We start from the raw sequence: 16488 nt of genomic DNA, 5'->3' as shown, positions 1-16488 counted from the left end.
AAAATCTAATGATGAGCTTGTTAAGCAGAGTGGTGCTAGATCGGGTATCTTGGTGGAGAACAGTATTGTCTTTACCTGACTGAAACGCACAGCTGAACACAATCTTGGGTCTTTTCTTTACAATATAAAGCAATTATGATGATCTGTCACTATGATATGTGATAAATAAAATTACAATAAGCTGAATCCAACTTAGAAGTCAAGGGTGAGTTGTCAAAACTTGAAGAGGTGAGTGTTCATGATCCAAAATGCACACTCATTGGAAGGTGAGGTTAAACTGAAAATGAACCATTTATTTGGACGATGAGCAAATGAAAAATGCAAGAATGTAAAGGGGATCCGAAAAAACTAACCAAAACCTATACTAGAAAAAAAACATACTAGAAATATTAGAGAGCTGAGAGTGAGGAGACATGAGGGGATGCTAATTAACACAGAGGCAAGGACTCAAATATTCAGACTTGACATCAAGACAGAAACCTGAGCAAAAAAGATGAATATTTTTTTATTTCAGCAAAAGTTCAGAAAGATTACAATAACTGTGAGCATGTGAAATTACACAGATTTTTCTGGCCAGAGTAAACAAACGTTCTCAATTATATTTTATACCCAACATGCTGCCAAAGCTAAAAAAATCTTGATTCTACATATTGCACTGAACCACACGAGCACAGGAACTTAGAAATTCTTAAAGTGGCGATGAAAAAGCAGCTTGTGTGTCAGGCTAAATTCTTTGTTTGTGCCTAATAGTGTAGAAGCAGAAATCAACTTTTCATATTTATTGTGTCATCTTAAAATTATACCAAATAACTTTGTCATATTCACCCAACAAACCGCCAAAATGGTTACATACTGTCCTCTGACAACTTGAGTGGTGACCATCATTGAGATGGTGAGCTACAGGCCGTTCTGATCTTCACCTCGCGATGCATCTGGCACCAGAAACACATGTAACAGCAAAATGCTTTACACCAGTCATCACAGCACGAGCCCTGCAGGATGGAGAAGAGGAAGAGGAGAAGAGTGAGAGACAAGAATGAAGCACAATCGCACAATTCATAGCAATGGCCCATCCAACTATTCATGAAAACTAAGTACGCAGATGATTTAAATTTTAATTATAATTGAATAGTTAAGAGGGAGGGTCAAGGCGCTAACACGTTAATGCTAATGCGCCTTGCACGGGGCAATCCGCATTAACTCGCTAACGCTGACAGGACTAATATATATATTAGTCCTGTCAGCGTTAGCGAGTTAAAACCGCATTAATGTGGCAAATCTCCGTTAGCGAGTAAGCGAGGACCCATTTATGCTGTCTTGTTCCAGGAGCCCACTTCTTATCAGGGTGTCCTGGTTCCTCAACACCTCACACGGCCTTTGTTATAGGTTATCTCTCCTCAGTTTAGTTTTTAGCTAACAATAATAACCTTGACCCTCCCCCACTCCCAGCCTTACATAGATCCCATAGCGCTCTCTGATGGACTTGCGGAGCAAAGACGACACCACGCAGCATACATCCAGGACTGGGAGGCAGCAACAACAGCCGTGCTTGTTGGCTGTATCACACTGCATGCAGGGAAAACACCAAAGGGCACAGCAACCTTGACGGAAGAAGAAGAATATGCAGAAACACGTTTACTTCACTTTGAATAAGTTGTCCTTTCATTACTGGCTTGTGCATCCTGTGTTTTATATGCTGACTTCAGCCCCAACTTTAGATCCTCAGATACTCAAGACTCTCTGAATAAAAGTCTGTGGAGAGTGTTAATGCAAAAACCACTACTGTTTATAGAGTTTGCTAGATTAACTTACAAGTGCCCATATCACTGAAGCAATCACAGAGGCCAGTGCTCCAAGTCCCATGGTTTAGATTAGTGGTGGTGACCGTCACTACCTGGGTGGGCTGCTGGTAGACGGCCATTTCTGGAGGAAAGAGGGTAGAAATGGAGACGCATTGAAGGGTTATAGTGGTTGTTGCTTCTGTGTACGGAGAAATCAAATATGAAAAAGATAACAGCTGGTTTGAGATATTACTGTCCATAGTGTGGATATTTTTACATTTCCTTATTAGTGTAAATCACTGCAAAAACCTTTGACACTAAAATTATGAGTATATCTTTTAAAACTCATGAACTCAGTTTATAAACTGCATTCACCTTGATCCAGGGGAACGTCTTGGTGTTCCCCCGGATCAGCTGAAGAAGGTGGGTGGGGAGAGAAAGATCTGGGCATCCTCCATTAGGCTGCTGCCCTGATGACCTGACCCCAGACAAACAGAAGGCGATGGATGGATGCTTGGATGGACGACAAGAAAATCCTAGTGTCACGGTTCTGGGTCATTCTGACCCAGGATTCTGAGTTCTTATGTTTTCGTTTAATTTTGCATTATGGATTGTTTTCTGATTCTCTTGTTGTGCTTTGTTGATTATTATTATAAATCTATGTTTCACTTTATTCTGGTTTAAGGTTTAGTTCTGTGCTTAGCCTTTGCCCGTGTGCTCCCTCTGTGTAAAGTCCGTGTTTCTTAGTCTGCGTCTTTGTGAATTGTTTCCTGTTTTATTTTGAAGGGTTATGTCTTATGTCAGCGTTACCTAGCGTCCCTCCCCCTTTCTCATTAGGTCTCATTCCTCCCAGCTGTATTCCCCTCCTGTCTCTAATTCCTTGATGACTTCCTCAGTGTATTTAAGCCCCATGTTTCTTTGTGTCAGTGTTGTGTCGTACCCTCAGATTGGCCTGTGTGTTTCTGTTCTCAGCGTTCATGGTTCAGTTTAAGTTTTGTTCCGTTTTGTGACTTGGCCTGCAATAAAGCAGTGGACTTTGGATTCCGCCTCCACGAATCTGCATATTGGGTCCTTTATCCTGCCTGCCTGCAGACAGCCTTGACACCTAGATTGAATTGCATTTAACTAACTTGTATCCAAAAAATATATGGAAACATGAAAAGTTTTAGCTAGCTTCCAGCTGTCTCATCGTTGTTTATTTCTTCAGCAGACTTTACATGTGTCTATAGCATCCCTAAAAGGTTGATGTATTTCAGTAACACAGGGGCTAACATGTTTGCCAGGTCCTCTGGGCTGTAACAAGGATCTAGGATTTTTACATCAGGCTACAAGATGTCTGATGTAAAAAATGTTGCCAAACCAAAAATGTTATTATTAACATCACTGGAATATTGTTGTGATGGCCAAACCCGTGGCCACACTCTAAAGTCGGTAACTTTTGTATTTTCATTCTTCATTTTGAACATAGTAATACATTTTAGTTGCCAATAACTTCATTGATTGGTTTGGATACATTTGTTCTATTTGTAAGCGCGCACATTTAGTTTACTTATGTATTCATACTACTTAATTTCTTTGCTTTCTGACTAACTTTTGTCTTTTTATTTCTTACCTGCCATCATCCCTGGGCGTTGCTGGACAAAAAATGGTAACCAGGGTTTGAAACCATTAAATACAAAGGAAGATAATTGGACCACACCACCACTTCCTGCTGAAGGGGGGAATGTGTGTTTTCTTTACTTTAAAAACAAAGTATTTGTATTTAATTAAATATTTGAGTTTAGGGTTTAATGGGGTTTTTGATTTTCTTCTTTAGTGTTTAGTTTATTAACAAACCAGATTGTACTGCATCGTTTGTGATTTATGATTGTGTTTTGTTTGTTACCCCTCATGTGTCACAATGGTCTGATCAGCCATTATATATACCCTTGTATGTCATTTCATGTTTAGGTCAATTATGTATGTTTGGGCAGTCATTTGGTTTGTTAAGGTTGCAGTCGGTGCCTGAGTTCAGTTTTGTTTCTTTGACCTCTTTTATGAGCTCAACAGTTATTAGTCTTGTAAATATAATTTTTGGGGGTTAAATAAATGGAAACTATATTTTTCTAATAATTCCGGGGCTCCTCCTGTTTTTCAACTCGGTCCATCACAATTGTAATTTGTTGAGCAAAAAATATCTGTGTGCCTTGGGTGTGGTCTCTGGCCGGCTGCAGAGGAAGGGTGATGCTGCGAGCTCCCGGGGCGGCGCAGGGGCGGGGTGAACAGGGGATGTGAATGTGATTGTGCCTCTTTATGTTCACAGTGACAGTCGGAGGGGAGGAGAGCGGACGTGACAGCGGAGCGGGAGTGTCTGTGTCCCATTGTAAAACAGTAAAACCGAATGTAAAATAAAGAAGTGCTGTCACCACGTCCGTGTATTGTACGTGTGGTCCAATGGTCCAACTTCACACTCATGTTTCCAAAACTACAGACGCAGACAAAACTTTAAAAACAACAGTTTGTTGCCCTTGTCCCACCTTTTTTGAAATGTGATCCTTCCATTTTTGCAAATTATTGCATTAATTTTTTTATTTACTTTCTACTTTTTTTTAATTTTTTTATTTAATCTGTCTAGCAGAGTGGGTTAAGCAGCAGAGTTGACTATGTTGGTTGGTCCATTAAAACCCTGCCAAATCGTCTCTGCCACTGCCAAATAGCTCATCCTGCTATCGACTCTGCTGTTGACCTTCTAGATGCAAGTTTCAGCATTATGTGGAGTGAGCCCTAGTACCTCTCCAAGTTGGAAACCTGCTTCCATTTCATTAACGACAGATGATTGGAAGCCACTGAACAGGACTTTATGATATAAAGTTATGCTATTTGGCAATTAGATTACGGTGACCCATCATAGCAGGCAGGAATCCCAGCGGTGATACGAATTAGAACAGGACCCCCAAAGAAAAGAAAAAGAATCTTACTGTGTCAGGAAGTTTTGTTCTTTAGAATACAAAACAGTTTTTGTGCCACAGCATTTCAAAGCGACAGCATGAATAAAAATGTCTTATCATTATTATTAGTAGTATTATCATTATGCATTATTACAATTGGATCTCAACAATCTCTACTCACAACCTTACAAATGCAGCGCCATTTAAGGGGAAACAAACAGGCCTACCAATCGCTTAATATTTATTACCAAGAAGCATTGTTACAAAAAAGAATCAACACAATACAAATTTCCTTAGCATTTGTGCCAAATTTATATAGATGTTAATAAAATCTATCTTATTTGAAGCCTCAAAGCAAACCTGTTGATCTCTATTTTACACTATAATCTGCTCCAGAGCAAGTTAGGTCTCCAGTGGTTCCCCTAGTATGAAGTGAATAACTTTTACAATATTCAGACTGCAGATAATACCTCAAGTTTCCTCAGTTGGCCCAAATTCTGGTTCGTAGGTCAGGCCTCGGGTCTTAACATTAAGCAAATCCAATATCAGAAGGCCAAAAACACTTCACATATTAATATTTGCCCCTGTGTAGTGATAACTACGTCAAAAATGCAGAAGCACTGTGTGAAAAATTAAGCACATACCATCACTGTTTTTTGAACAACTTTGACTCTCATATCTTATTGTGCATGAATTTTTGCCCACCTTTTCATTGAGGTTTGTAGGTGTCTATTTATACAGAGGTCTCACCACAGCATTTAGGTCAAGCTCTTTTCTGTTACAGTCATTGTCCTGTTGCACGATAGTTTGTATAGAATGACATTTTTCTCATACCAATTGCACCAACAAAGAAGAACAAAGAAGCCATTGTGCACGAGCGAGTGTCTGCTTTGCACGCGTTACTACAGTTTTACGCTTTCGCGGGGACACTTCAGGTTACTGCATAGAACTGAGATACACTGTGGTAGCCACAGAAACGCTGTTTAAAAATGTATTTGTTTACAACTTGAAAAATAAAGTTTGATGAATTAATTATCAACAGGCAATTAAGTAATGTTAATAAATATTGGTAATGAATACTGACAACTGTTACTGGATTCATTTAATGTTGAAGAAATATTTTAAATCAGAGGATTCTAAGGCATGTTCTGAAGCCTCTGCATTGCCGTCACATTAATCTGCTGTACAGTATAACATTTTTTACTGATTTTTAAAAAAACAAAAAACATAATGAGAAACCCACATCTTCCCTAAGAAAAAGATCAAATTGTTTATTAGCCTATTGAGTAAACATAATTTTAAAAAATGTGAACTCATATAGAATGTGTTCATGTTGTTGTTGGTGAATGTGCTTCACTAAAGGAAACAGCTGTACACATCTGGCTGCAGAGCTCCACTCACTCTGTGTTCAGCTTCGACTGTAAGATTTCATCCATATAATATTTCAGGTCCTCTGAACAGACAGACTGTGGAGTGAACAGGAGAGAAGGATGTGGCAGGCTGTCCTTGGTAAGGAGCTCAGTTGTCTGAACTAGTGTCTGATGTGGTTGTTGATGTCATGCTATGTAAACCAAAGGCTCTTATAAGTATGTTACACACATACATACTTGTAGCTGCTGTGTGCTAGTAATTGCTATGTTTTTAATGCTTTGCGGTTATCTCTGTGCAGCTAACCACTGGATTAACTTCAGTTATGCCTGCTGTAGATCCATCACTCTGGTCTCCAGTCCTGGATCTGCAGATCACAAAACTTTATCTCTGGGCTTTTTTGGCTAATTGAATATATCTGACGCACAGTCTACATGACCTGCACTCCCTCCGACTCTTTACTTGAAGCAGATAAAGTTAATCGGTGTATACGTTTCACCACCGATGCAGCTCTACAGATGAGCCAGTTGCCAGTGCCGTAGGCACTAATGCACCCTCAGACCATCAGAAAAGCAGGATTTGAACTTAATGCTTAAAACAAGCTGGATGGTCTTCAGCAGAGAGGACAGCATCCATGTTTTCTAAAAGAAAATTCAAATTTGCTTTCATCTTTGTGTTTTGGTTCAAATCTTAAATACATCCGAAGGAAGTGTGACATCATTTAAAATACAGGAACACGGGGGCAGGCAGATATGTTGCAAAGAGACAGAAGTGCTGTACATGTAGAAAAACACTGGTAGAAAAACACTGGTTTCCTATCTGCACTCACAACCCACAGGAGAGAGAAAACGTGCAAACCAGCACATGACCACTTTTTAAATTCCCCTCTTGTTTAGTTGACATGTCGATGCCCTCCAGAGGCCAAGAAATGCACGACTCATGCTGGTCTGATTCCAAACTGCATATGCGTGCTTTACATGTGCCTGTGGGAGGAGCAAAAATTATATTCTTGACACACTGTTATTAAATTTCAAGGCTATTATCAAGTGGCATCATTTTAAATAGAGCACAACTTTATTATTCATAAAAGTTGAGCTCTCTACTTTTTCCAGAAAAAGCTTTCTGTCTTTTGTTAGCTTTATAATATTCTAAATTCATTAAAATGCATGGTGGCCTTAGTACATAAGTAAAGATTGTGCTAAAGATTCCTACAGAATAGATAATCACTGTGCAACAAAGGGAATCTAGGATGAATTGGTGTGGTCGGTCTGCACAAGTGGAGACCTTAACTTTATCTAAATACAGTTCTACTCTTTTTAAAGTACTGTTACTGTATAATAGCATTCAATTTTAACAATATTATTAACAGCGTCTCAAGAATATTTCAACATGCAACAACCTGAACCAGAAATGCCTTTTTGAATCAGACCGGTATGAATAATATATGTATTGGCCTCTGGAGGGCGCCCACATGTCAACTAAATAAAAGAGGTGGAATTTAAACAGGTCATGTGGTGACTTTTTCTGAACTATGATGTAAATAAGTAATCTCAAGAACAGAAAATAATTGCTTTCCTTGTAAATTGAAGATGTCCTTCTCAATGTCATCAGAGCACTCTGGAAGTCTTACATGAATTTGGAACATAGCACAAGAGGGTGTGACATCACAGCATTGTACGTCACATAACTAGCAGACCTGCATACAAGAAGTGGATGAGCAAGCATGGAAGCTTGTGAGTTCACCAGAATATTGGAGATGTTCTGTCAGTTGAGGTGAGTGCGGTGCACTTTGCTGTGGTCTTCTTGGGGAGCCAGATTGGAGCTGGCAACACAAACACTGGAAAAACTGCTCAGGAAAGCTAGCTCTGTGATTGGCAGCAGGAAGTGATTGAACAAACTGCCATCCATCACTGATATTTCTGGCAACCCACTGCACCACGTACTTCTATAAAGAGTGATTCAGATCTTTTGCCCCAATTGATAGAGGAAATGCACTGATTTCCATGACAGAATCATGTCTGTTTTTAATGCAGTTTCCTCTGAGGGCTTAAAGATCACCAACATCATGACTTTCAGCCTCGTTGTTTCCACAGAGAGATTTCTCCAGAGTCTCTGAACGTTTTGATGATATAGATTTTGATGACTCTAGATGATGAAATATTTCAAGTCTTCACAGCTTTACAGTGAAGAACATTATTCTGAAATTGTTACACAATTTGTTAATGGACGTTTTTGCTGAGCAAACAAATTGCCCACCTTTCCTTCAGAGCAACTCTGTTTCTCTAAGTTGCTCTTTAAATACCTAATCATGTTACTGACCTGTTGCCAAGTAATCCAATTACTTTTAAAATGTCCCTCGAGCTATTTCTTTTTAGCACCACTTGTTTTTCCGGCCTTTTGTTGCCCCATCCGAACCGTTTTGAAACATCTTGCTGAAAACAGGCTTTTAAACACCATTCACTGGTGTAAAATACAGCGTTCTGTTGAGATCCCCGCAATTTTTTACATTGTTCTGACTCATTAAACTGCAATTTTTATATAATTTCTTCAACCAGGTAGGTAGGTAGTGTAAGTGCCAAGTTACGGCACTATTGCCTTGCCATATCAAACTTCAGCAGGGCGTCCAAAGCAGACACTCGTGCACGAATCTTGGCTTCTTTGTGTGTGCAGCTGCCGAGTTCTATGCATGAGGAATTTAATTGCGCCCATGAAGTAAAATTATTTGCTCGGATTGTGTTTTTGCTTGCAGATTTGTTATGACAAAAATATAATTCAATAAGTTTGAGTTAGGATTTAGCTGTCCTGTGACTGCAAAGCAAGCCCCATCGTTAAACTTCCACCCCTGTGTTTGACAGCAGGTATGAGGTGTTTGGGCTTAAACGCTAGGTTCAATTTTTCAACCAACATGATGTTGTGCACAACGAGTAAACATCTCCACTTTAGTCTTGTCTGTCCAAATAAACCTTCCCAGACTTGTTGACTGCAACATATGGGCCTAAACTCTATTTACACTACCACCCCTTTTTCTCCAAAGACATGCATATTAGGTTAAATGATGATTATAAATTAGCTGTATACTGAAAATGCTGTAGCTGTAGATGTGAATATGAGCTAAATAAAGATGTGATTTAAAACATGGTGAGCACTGTGCACAAGACTTGAAAATTGCTACATAAATGCTAGTCCAATTGTAAAATGCATTTTTAGTTCCTTTACAGTTATGAGAGTTTAGCTAACTTCAGGTTCAATCAAGCATACTAAACAGGGACAGGAGAGGCTTGGTGTTTCTAACAAATCCTAAATTTGGCACGCAGTTTATGTCTTGACTCATTCTCACGTTGCAAGCTGCTATCTGAATTCATTTATAGTGCAAACAAAGCAAAGTTTCATTGGCTACTGTGTCTAAGATTCTATCATGTAAAGGGTATTTTCAGTTGTAGTGCATTACATGTTACACATAAAACCCATCAGCTAACATTTATCGAACTGTAAGCTAATGCAGATTAGTGTATGAAAGAATAGTCGCTAAAATGAGTTTAAAAGGCTAAACTGTAGCTTCCTTTATCCTCACTGTGCTGACAGCAATGATAATTATCACACATCTAGATCATGTTTGTCTTGAGGAAAGTACAGTTTTCCTTCAACTAACTCACAGCAGCTTACTGATGATGAAACTAACTAACCAGTATCATAAGTTCACAAAGAACTGACTGTGCTTAAGATGTTCATTATTACAAAAGGTTTTTCTTACCTTTCCTCTGATTCTGTAAGCTTTGAAGATGAGAGTAAGAACAAGAGGAACATATACCTGGAAATTTTGAGGGAAGTAGTGGGTGGGCTGAGGTTATGATTTGGAGCATGTTGTGGCTACTTATTTTGGTAATTGTTCTACAAATATCTAGAACAGCCACAGACTGACATTAGTCTAAGAGCTCATGTGGAGAGCCTAACAATTTCTTTTTTGTTTTGTTTTTTATTAACGCACACTGTCAGTACTTGAGCCTCTTATGGCTGTAACAAAAAGCTGGACTCAAAAGCAGACTCGAGGAAAGCAACTAGGAGTTCAAAAGTTTTAGTGACAACAAGAATTTGTAACAACACGGTCACGGGGAAAGCCAGAGCAGGAAGCAGTTGTCACAGGAAGAGTGAGCACTTTAAAAAAGGAGCACAGAGTTAATCATATAGTTCCAAAAGGAGTAAAGTAGAGTAAAGCTAACTTTCTAGACAGGCATTTCAGAGGAATAGCTCTAGAGGACAACCACACATTCTCACCTTGCACATAGCAAGGAGCTGAGGTCTTTCAGCGGTAGGACAGACTCTGGTCAGGTTCCAAGTTTTCTTCAGTTCTAGCCACATAGAACTGAAGAAATGGCCACTTCTGGGAACAACAGTGGTTGGCATCCCAGGGAAACCTGATAAGGAGAAAGACCTGTAGCTCAGGAGGTGAGACAGTTATGTGCATACTCAATCCATGGCAACTGAGAACTCCAAGAGGAGAGGGTGTAGGAGCCCATGCAGCAGAGTGCAAGCTCGAGCTCCTGATTCAGAATTCATGACAGTTTGCACATTAATGGTCAAGAAACTGGCCTCCCAGCCCATTGTTCGTCAGTGCTGCTAGTTTCAGTCATTGATGAGTGACAAAATGTTTGTCCCACTGAAAACACTAATGAACAGAATCAAATTTCTGGGACAAAACGACAAGTTCAATTTTGTCTGCTGCTGCCAAAATCATGCAGACAGAAATGAACAAATAAACTTTATCTGTGGTGTGACCACAGCTATCAAAACAGGGCACAACCTATGAATAAACACACACAACATGCCTTCATTTCTTCAGATCAAAAAACTTGTCCAGCTTTGACCTGCTCAGTGTTACAAATTGTAACATTGTTGTGATGTAACATAGCGGTCTCCAACCTTTTTTGCGCCACGGACCGGTTTATGCCCGACAATATTTTCACGGACCGGCCTTTAAGGTGTCGCGGATAAATACAACAAAATAAAACTAGTACCGGTACCGAAAAAAAAGAAGATTTATTCATAACACACGTGAAAAGACCCAGGAAAACCGAGTTAACGATAAAAACGGTAACAAAATAACGCTGAAAACCGATAAAAACCCTGAAAACCATACATTTCACACCTGAGCCTCAACTCTCGCGGCCCGGTACCAAACGACTCACGGACCGGTACCGGTCCGAGGCCCGGGGGTTGGGGACAGCTGATGTAACAGATACAATATAAGAGTTATTTATCAATTTTCTTTGCCACATATCTTTGCATATATCTTGCTTTACAGTGGGGCAAAAAAGTATTTAGTCAGCCACCGAGTGTGCAAGTTCCCCCACCTAAAATGATGACAGAGGTCAGTAATTTGCACCAGAGGTACACTTCAACTGTGAGAGACAGAATGTGAAAAAAAAATCTATGAATCCACATGGTAGGATTTGTAAAGAATTTATTCGTAAATCAGGGTGGAAAATAAGTATTTGGTCAATAACAAAAGTACAACTCAATACTTTGTAACATAACCTTTGTTGGCAATAACAGAGGTCAAACGTTTACTATAGGTCTTTACCAGGTTTGCACACACAGTAGCTGGTATTTTGGCCCATTCCTCCATGCAGATCTTCTCGAGAGCAGTGATGTTTTGGGGCTGTCGCCGAGCAACACGGACTTTCAACTCCCGCCACAGATTTTCTATGGGGTTGAGGTCTGGAGACTGGCTAGGCCACTCCAGGACTTTCAAATGCTTCTTACGGAGCCACTCCTTTGTTGCCCGGGCGGTGTGTTTTGGATCATTGTCATGTTGGAAGACCCAGCCTCGTTTCATCTTCAAAGTTCTCACTGATGGAAGGAGGTTTTGGCTCAAAATCTCACGATACATGGCCCCATTCATTCTGTCCTTAACACAGATCAGTCGTCCTGTCCCCTTGGCAGAAAAACAGCCCCATAGCATGATGTTTCCACCCCCATGCTTCACAGTAGGTATGGTGTTCTTGGGATGCAACTCAGTATTCTTCTTCCTCCAAACACGACGAGTTGAGTTTATACCAAAAAGTTCTACTTTGGTTTCATCTGACCACATGACATTCTCCCAATCCTCTGCTGTATCATCCATGTGCTCTCTGGCAAACTTCAGACGGGCCTGGACATGCACTGGCTTCAGCAGCGGAACACGTCTGGCACTGCGGGATTTGATTCCCTGCCGTTGTAGTGTGTTACTGATGGTGACCTTTGTTACTTTGGTCCCAGCTCTCTGCAGGTCATTCACCAGGTCCCCCCGTGTGGTTCTGGGATCTTTGCTCACCGTTCTCATGATCATTTTGACCCCACGGGATGAGATCTTGCGTGGAGCCCCAGATCGAGGGAGATTATCAGTGGTCTTGTATGTCTTCCATTTTCTGATGATTGCTCCCACAGTTGATTTTTTCACACCAAGCTGCTTGCCTATTGTAGATTCACTCTTCCCAGTCTGGTGCAGGTCTACAATACTTTTCCTGGTGTCCTTCGAAAGCTCTTTGGTCTTGGCCATGGCGGAGTTTGGAGTCTGACTGTTTGAGGCTGTGGACAGGTGTCTTTTATACAGATGATGAGTTCAAACAGGTGCCATTCATACACCGCATTTTTTCTTCAATAGTTTCATCACGTTTACTGTCTAAGAGCGCTAGCAAGCACTCTCTGCTTATGGTTAATGGTCTGTATTTGAATAGCGTTTTACTCAGTCCCTATGGACCCCAAAGCGCTTTACACTACCATTGTACCCACAGCTGCCCTGGGGCGCACTGACAGAGGCGAGGCTGCCGGACACTGGCGCCACGGGGCCCGCTGACCACCACCAGTAGGCAACGGGTGAAGTGTCTTGCTCAAGGACACAACAACCGAGACTTTCGGAGCCGGGGTTCGAACCAGCAACCTTCTGATTGCAAGGCGAACTGCCAAGTCTTAAGCCACGATGCCCCCCCCAAAAAAAACAAAAACAAAAACGGCCCGTCGTTTTGGTGGAAGAATGTACCATGTCAACCAATCAAAAAATGATATGGCTTATCGTTTTTTCACTTTCACATGTTTCTCCCACTGAAACTTTTTGGGACAAACTGACAAGTTCAATTTTATATTTTTCATATCATTTTACAGAGCTGCCAGCTCCAATGTTGATGCTTTAAAATCTCACCACTACATGTAAACGTCTTGATCCTACCCAATTCAATTACCTAAAAAACTCTGATATGATTGAAGATTGTAATAAAAGTGTTTATCAGAGGGAAAGTATGATTTCTAGGACACCTGAGCCTAACATTAGCTGGCATAATGTTACCTTATAACCAGTTGCTGTTGTTTAGTCGGCTTGTTATCAACTGTCCAAAGACGGGAAGGTCACACGTCTAATCTGCTGACAATAAGTGACTGCAACAATATCTGGAATAAATAAACATGTTTATGTATGTTATTGTGTTTGAGCCCTGAGTTCAGTTCAAGAGATGAGGCTCAAGGTGAGAAAGAGTTGATGAAAATGTACATGTACAAATGTTAACTACCCATATATCATTCGAAAGAGTTGTGATCTTTAAATTAAAAGCAACTTATAAGGTGTATGTCACTGATCTTTAGCCACAAAGGAAATAGGCAGAACGGCGATGTCCATCTCAGCCATTGTATTCGAGCCTGTTCTCACTTGGTCCGCATAATATACCGATGATTTGTCACGTCCCGAGGCGTTCCTCATGAACGCGCCGGGTTGTAGATGGAATCCAATAGATAGATGCTTCCAGCAGTAATACACGTTCCAGCTGTGTATTCCAGCCCTGACCTGATTCCTAACCTTCCTACTTTTCAATAGTATAGGAACTACAAGTAAACCAGCAGTTTGAGAGTGAAGTGTTCTTATGGGGTGATATGGTACTATGAGGTCTGGCGTGGAGTCAACAATCTGTCTCTGAACATGGGCAAAACAAAGACATAATTGTCAACTTCAGGAGAGCACAGAGAGATCACTGTCCACTGAATATTGATTGATCCTCGGTGGAGGTTGTCAAGAGCACCAAATTCCTTGGTGTTCACCTGGCAGATTACCTTTCTTGGTTCATCAACACCAGCTCCATAAGTACGAAGGCCCAACAGTGTCTTTACTTCCTGTTGAAGCTGAGAGAAGCCCATCTCCCACCATCAATTCTCACCACCTTCTACAGAGGGACTATTGAGAGCGTCCTGAGCAGCTGCATCACTGTCTGGTATGGTAACTGTACCGTATTGGATCACAATACCCTACAACGGATAGTAAGAACAGCTTAGAAGATCATTGGAGCTTCTCTTCCCTCCATCATAGACACCAGCATTATGGAGGATCCCACGCATCACACACACACTCTTCACCCTGCTGCCTTCTGGCAAGAGGTACCAGAGCATTTGGGCCCTCACTGCCATACTGCGAGATAGTTTTTTCCCCAAGCCATCAGACTCCTGAACACTGGACTTGACACACACACATATACCTTCATACACGTCACTACCAAGCACTTATCTGCACAGGCTCATACACACAAACACACCTTCATACATCAAGTTACTGTCATTGCTGCACTTTTCTGTTGCATGGTTGTGTCTGCATTGTCTTGTGTCTGTATTGTTCTGTCCTCTCTGCTGAGGCACTGTCTTTGTTTTGGGGGGTTTTTTTTGCAATTTTTGCACAATGCACTTTATGTTGTCCTGTTTTGATTGTCTGTTTTAAATGTCATTTGTAGCACCATAGTCTTGGAGGAACACTGTCTAATTTCACTGTGTACCACTGCACATGGTTGGAATGACAATAAAGCCAGTTAACTTGACTTTAAAGTAAGATGGGGCCTTCTTATTGTTGTTATTATTATTATTATTATTATTATTATTATCCTCACTATATCACCTTGTATGTGAGCAAAAGGATTTTGAATTAGATTCTGAATTTAAAAGGAAGAAAAGTCAAAATACACTCTCTTTTTCTAGCATTTTGGATACATTTTGCAATAAACAAGCACACTGTTACATTGCAGCTGATGAAGCTAATCACGGAAATAGTTTTAAATTAGACTCTCTCACAGTGAAGCTGTTCATCATGCTCTGATGCAGCTAAAACCATGAAGATAGAAATGAGCAAATAGTGGTGTAACCACAGCTATCAAACCAGGGCACAACCTATGAATAAACACACACAACATGCCCCCATTTCTTCAAATCAGAAAACTTCTCCAGCTTTGACCTGCTGAATGTTAGAAGTTATAACATTTTTGTTGCAATACAATATAAGATACAGATACCATATAAGACATCTTTACAGTTATTATCAATGTTTTTCTTTGCTGCATATCTTTGCAAAGATATGCTTCCTATATTTAATGTCTTCGGTTGGTATCTGCAATGTAGAAAGTAATCAAAATAAAAACTTTTGACTTGTAGTGAATATACATACATACATACATATACAAAAAGTTTCCGATCTCAAATCTCTGTTTTCTGCATTATTCTATATATATATATATATAAGAAACAATGTGAACAGATGTGATAAACTTTCTTTTACAAGAAATCAAAATGTATGAAGGAAAAGTAGGAAATGTAAAGTGTGAGACTCTTCATTGCCATGGATTATTCATGAAACTGTGATGGTTCAAATTTTTGTCACACATACCGAGGTGTACATTAATGATTAATGTATCTGGTATGTAAGTTACTTTAGTTGATGGAGGTGCACAATATATAAATAAATCCCTTATGTTACATTTACTAAATTTGAGTGCATGTTACTCCTCAGTAGTTGATTACAGCAGTTTTCTGAATTGCCAAAGCTCAACTCTTGTTCTCTAAGCTAAATTCTCAAAATCCTTAAAGAAACAACCGCCTGAAAGACGGCGAGTTTGTTGTTATTATAATAAAGAATACATGCGCAGGGCGGGCTTTTTAAAAAAAGCACTACTCTATCACACATGACACCAACTGTATTCCCCCCAGCGCGCCAGCCGCCGGTTCTCTCTGGGGCCTCCCCGCCCACGGGTGTTTTTTGTCTGGTTTCGGGCAGGCTTTTCCCGAGACGTCCACCAGAGGCCGCTGTTTAACTAACCCAAATCCCAAGATTCAAGATTCAAAGCGTTTTTTTGTCATGTGTGCAAAGAAAAGGCATTTCTCCGTACAATGAAATTCTTTCTCTTTTGCCGTGTTATTTGTAAATAAAGTACAAAATATTAATAAATAAGTGGAGACAAAAAAATTGAAGTGCTAAATAGATTTATGTGCAAAAGAGCTATGAGCTTAATATGCTGGTTTGATATGTGAGAAGACCTGATGTCCAAAACTTATTATTACTGTTCAAGAGTCTGATAGCAGTGGGGAGGAAGGAGTTGTTGAGTCGGGATGAAGTGTGAACAGTCGGTGTTGGGGGT

The 16488-nt window shown here is 40.3% G+C and overlaps 1 protein-coding gene across 1 annotated transcript; it reads right to left on the bottom strand.

Annotated features, from left to right (window-relative positions):
- Nucleotides 1-489: 489 nt before the first annotated feature.
- LOC147335769 (placenta-specific gene 8 protein-like) lies at nt 490-2297 on the bottom strand. Its single transcript, XM_086287548.1, has 4 exons — nt 2157-2297; nt 1813-1923; nt 1456-1601; nt 490-992 (listed from the first exon to the last, which is right to left on the bottom strand). Exons 1-4 carry the CDS (start codon nt 2230-2232, stop codon nt 882-884), a joined length of 444 nt encoding a protein of 147 aa, XP_086143674.1. The 5' UTR covers nt 2233-2297; the 3' UTR covers nt 490-881.
- Nucleotides 2298-16488: the final 14191 nt, after the last annotated feature.

This window comes from Aulonocara sp. 'chitande type north' Nkhata Bay, linkage group LG3 (assembly GCF_057382095.1).
Source record: "Aulonocara sp. 'chitande type north' Nkhata Bay isolate Kocher_YH1m ecotype deep benthic linkage group LG3, A_spYH_male_GT1.1, whole genome shotgun sequence".
NCBI lineage: Eukaryota > Metazoa > Chordata > Actinopteri > Cichliformes > Cichlidae > Aulonocara > Aulonocara sp. 'chitande type north' Nkhata Bay.
This window is presented reverse-complemented; position numbering and strand designations above follow the sequence as displayed.

Bases quoted from the DNA above. Each gene is read 5' to 3' on its own strand.
- LOC147335769 (XM_086287548.1), bottom strand. From the start codon at position 2,232: ATGCCCAGATCTTTCTCTCCCCACCCACCTTCTTCAGCTGATCCGGGG. The intron at 1,602-1,812 runs GTAAGTTAATCT...TCTTCCGTCAAG, and splicing joins CTTCAGTGATATGGGCACTT to GTTGCTGTGCCCTTTGGTGT. The intron at 993-1,455 runs GTAAGGCTGGGA...TCCATCCTGCAG, and splicing joins GAGAGCGCTATGGGATCTAT to GGCTCGTGCTGTGATGACTG.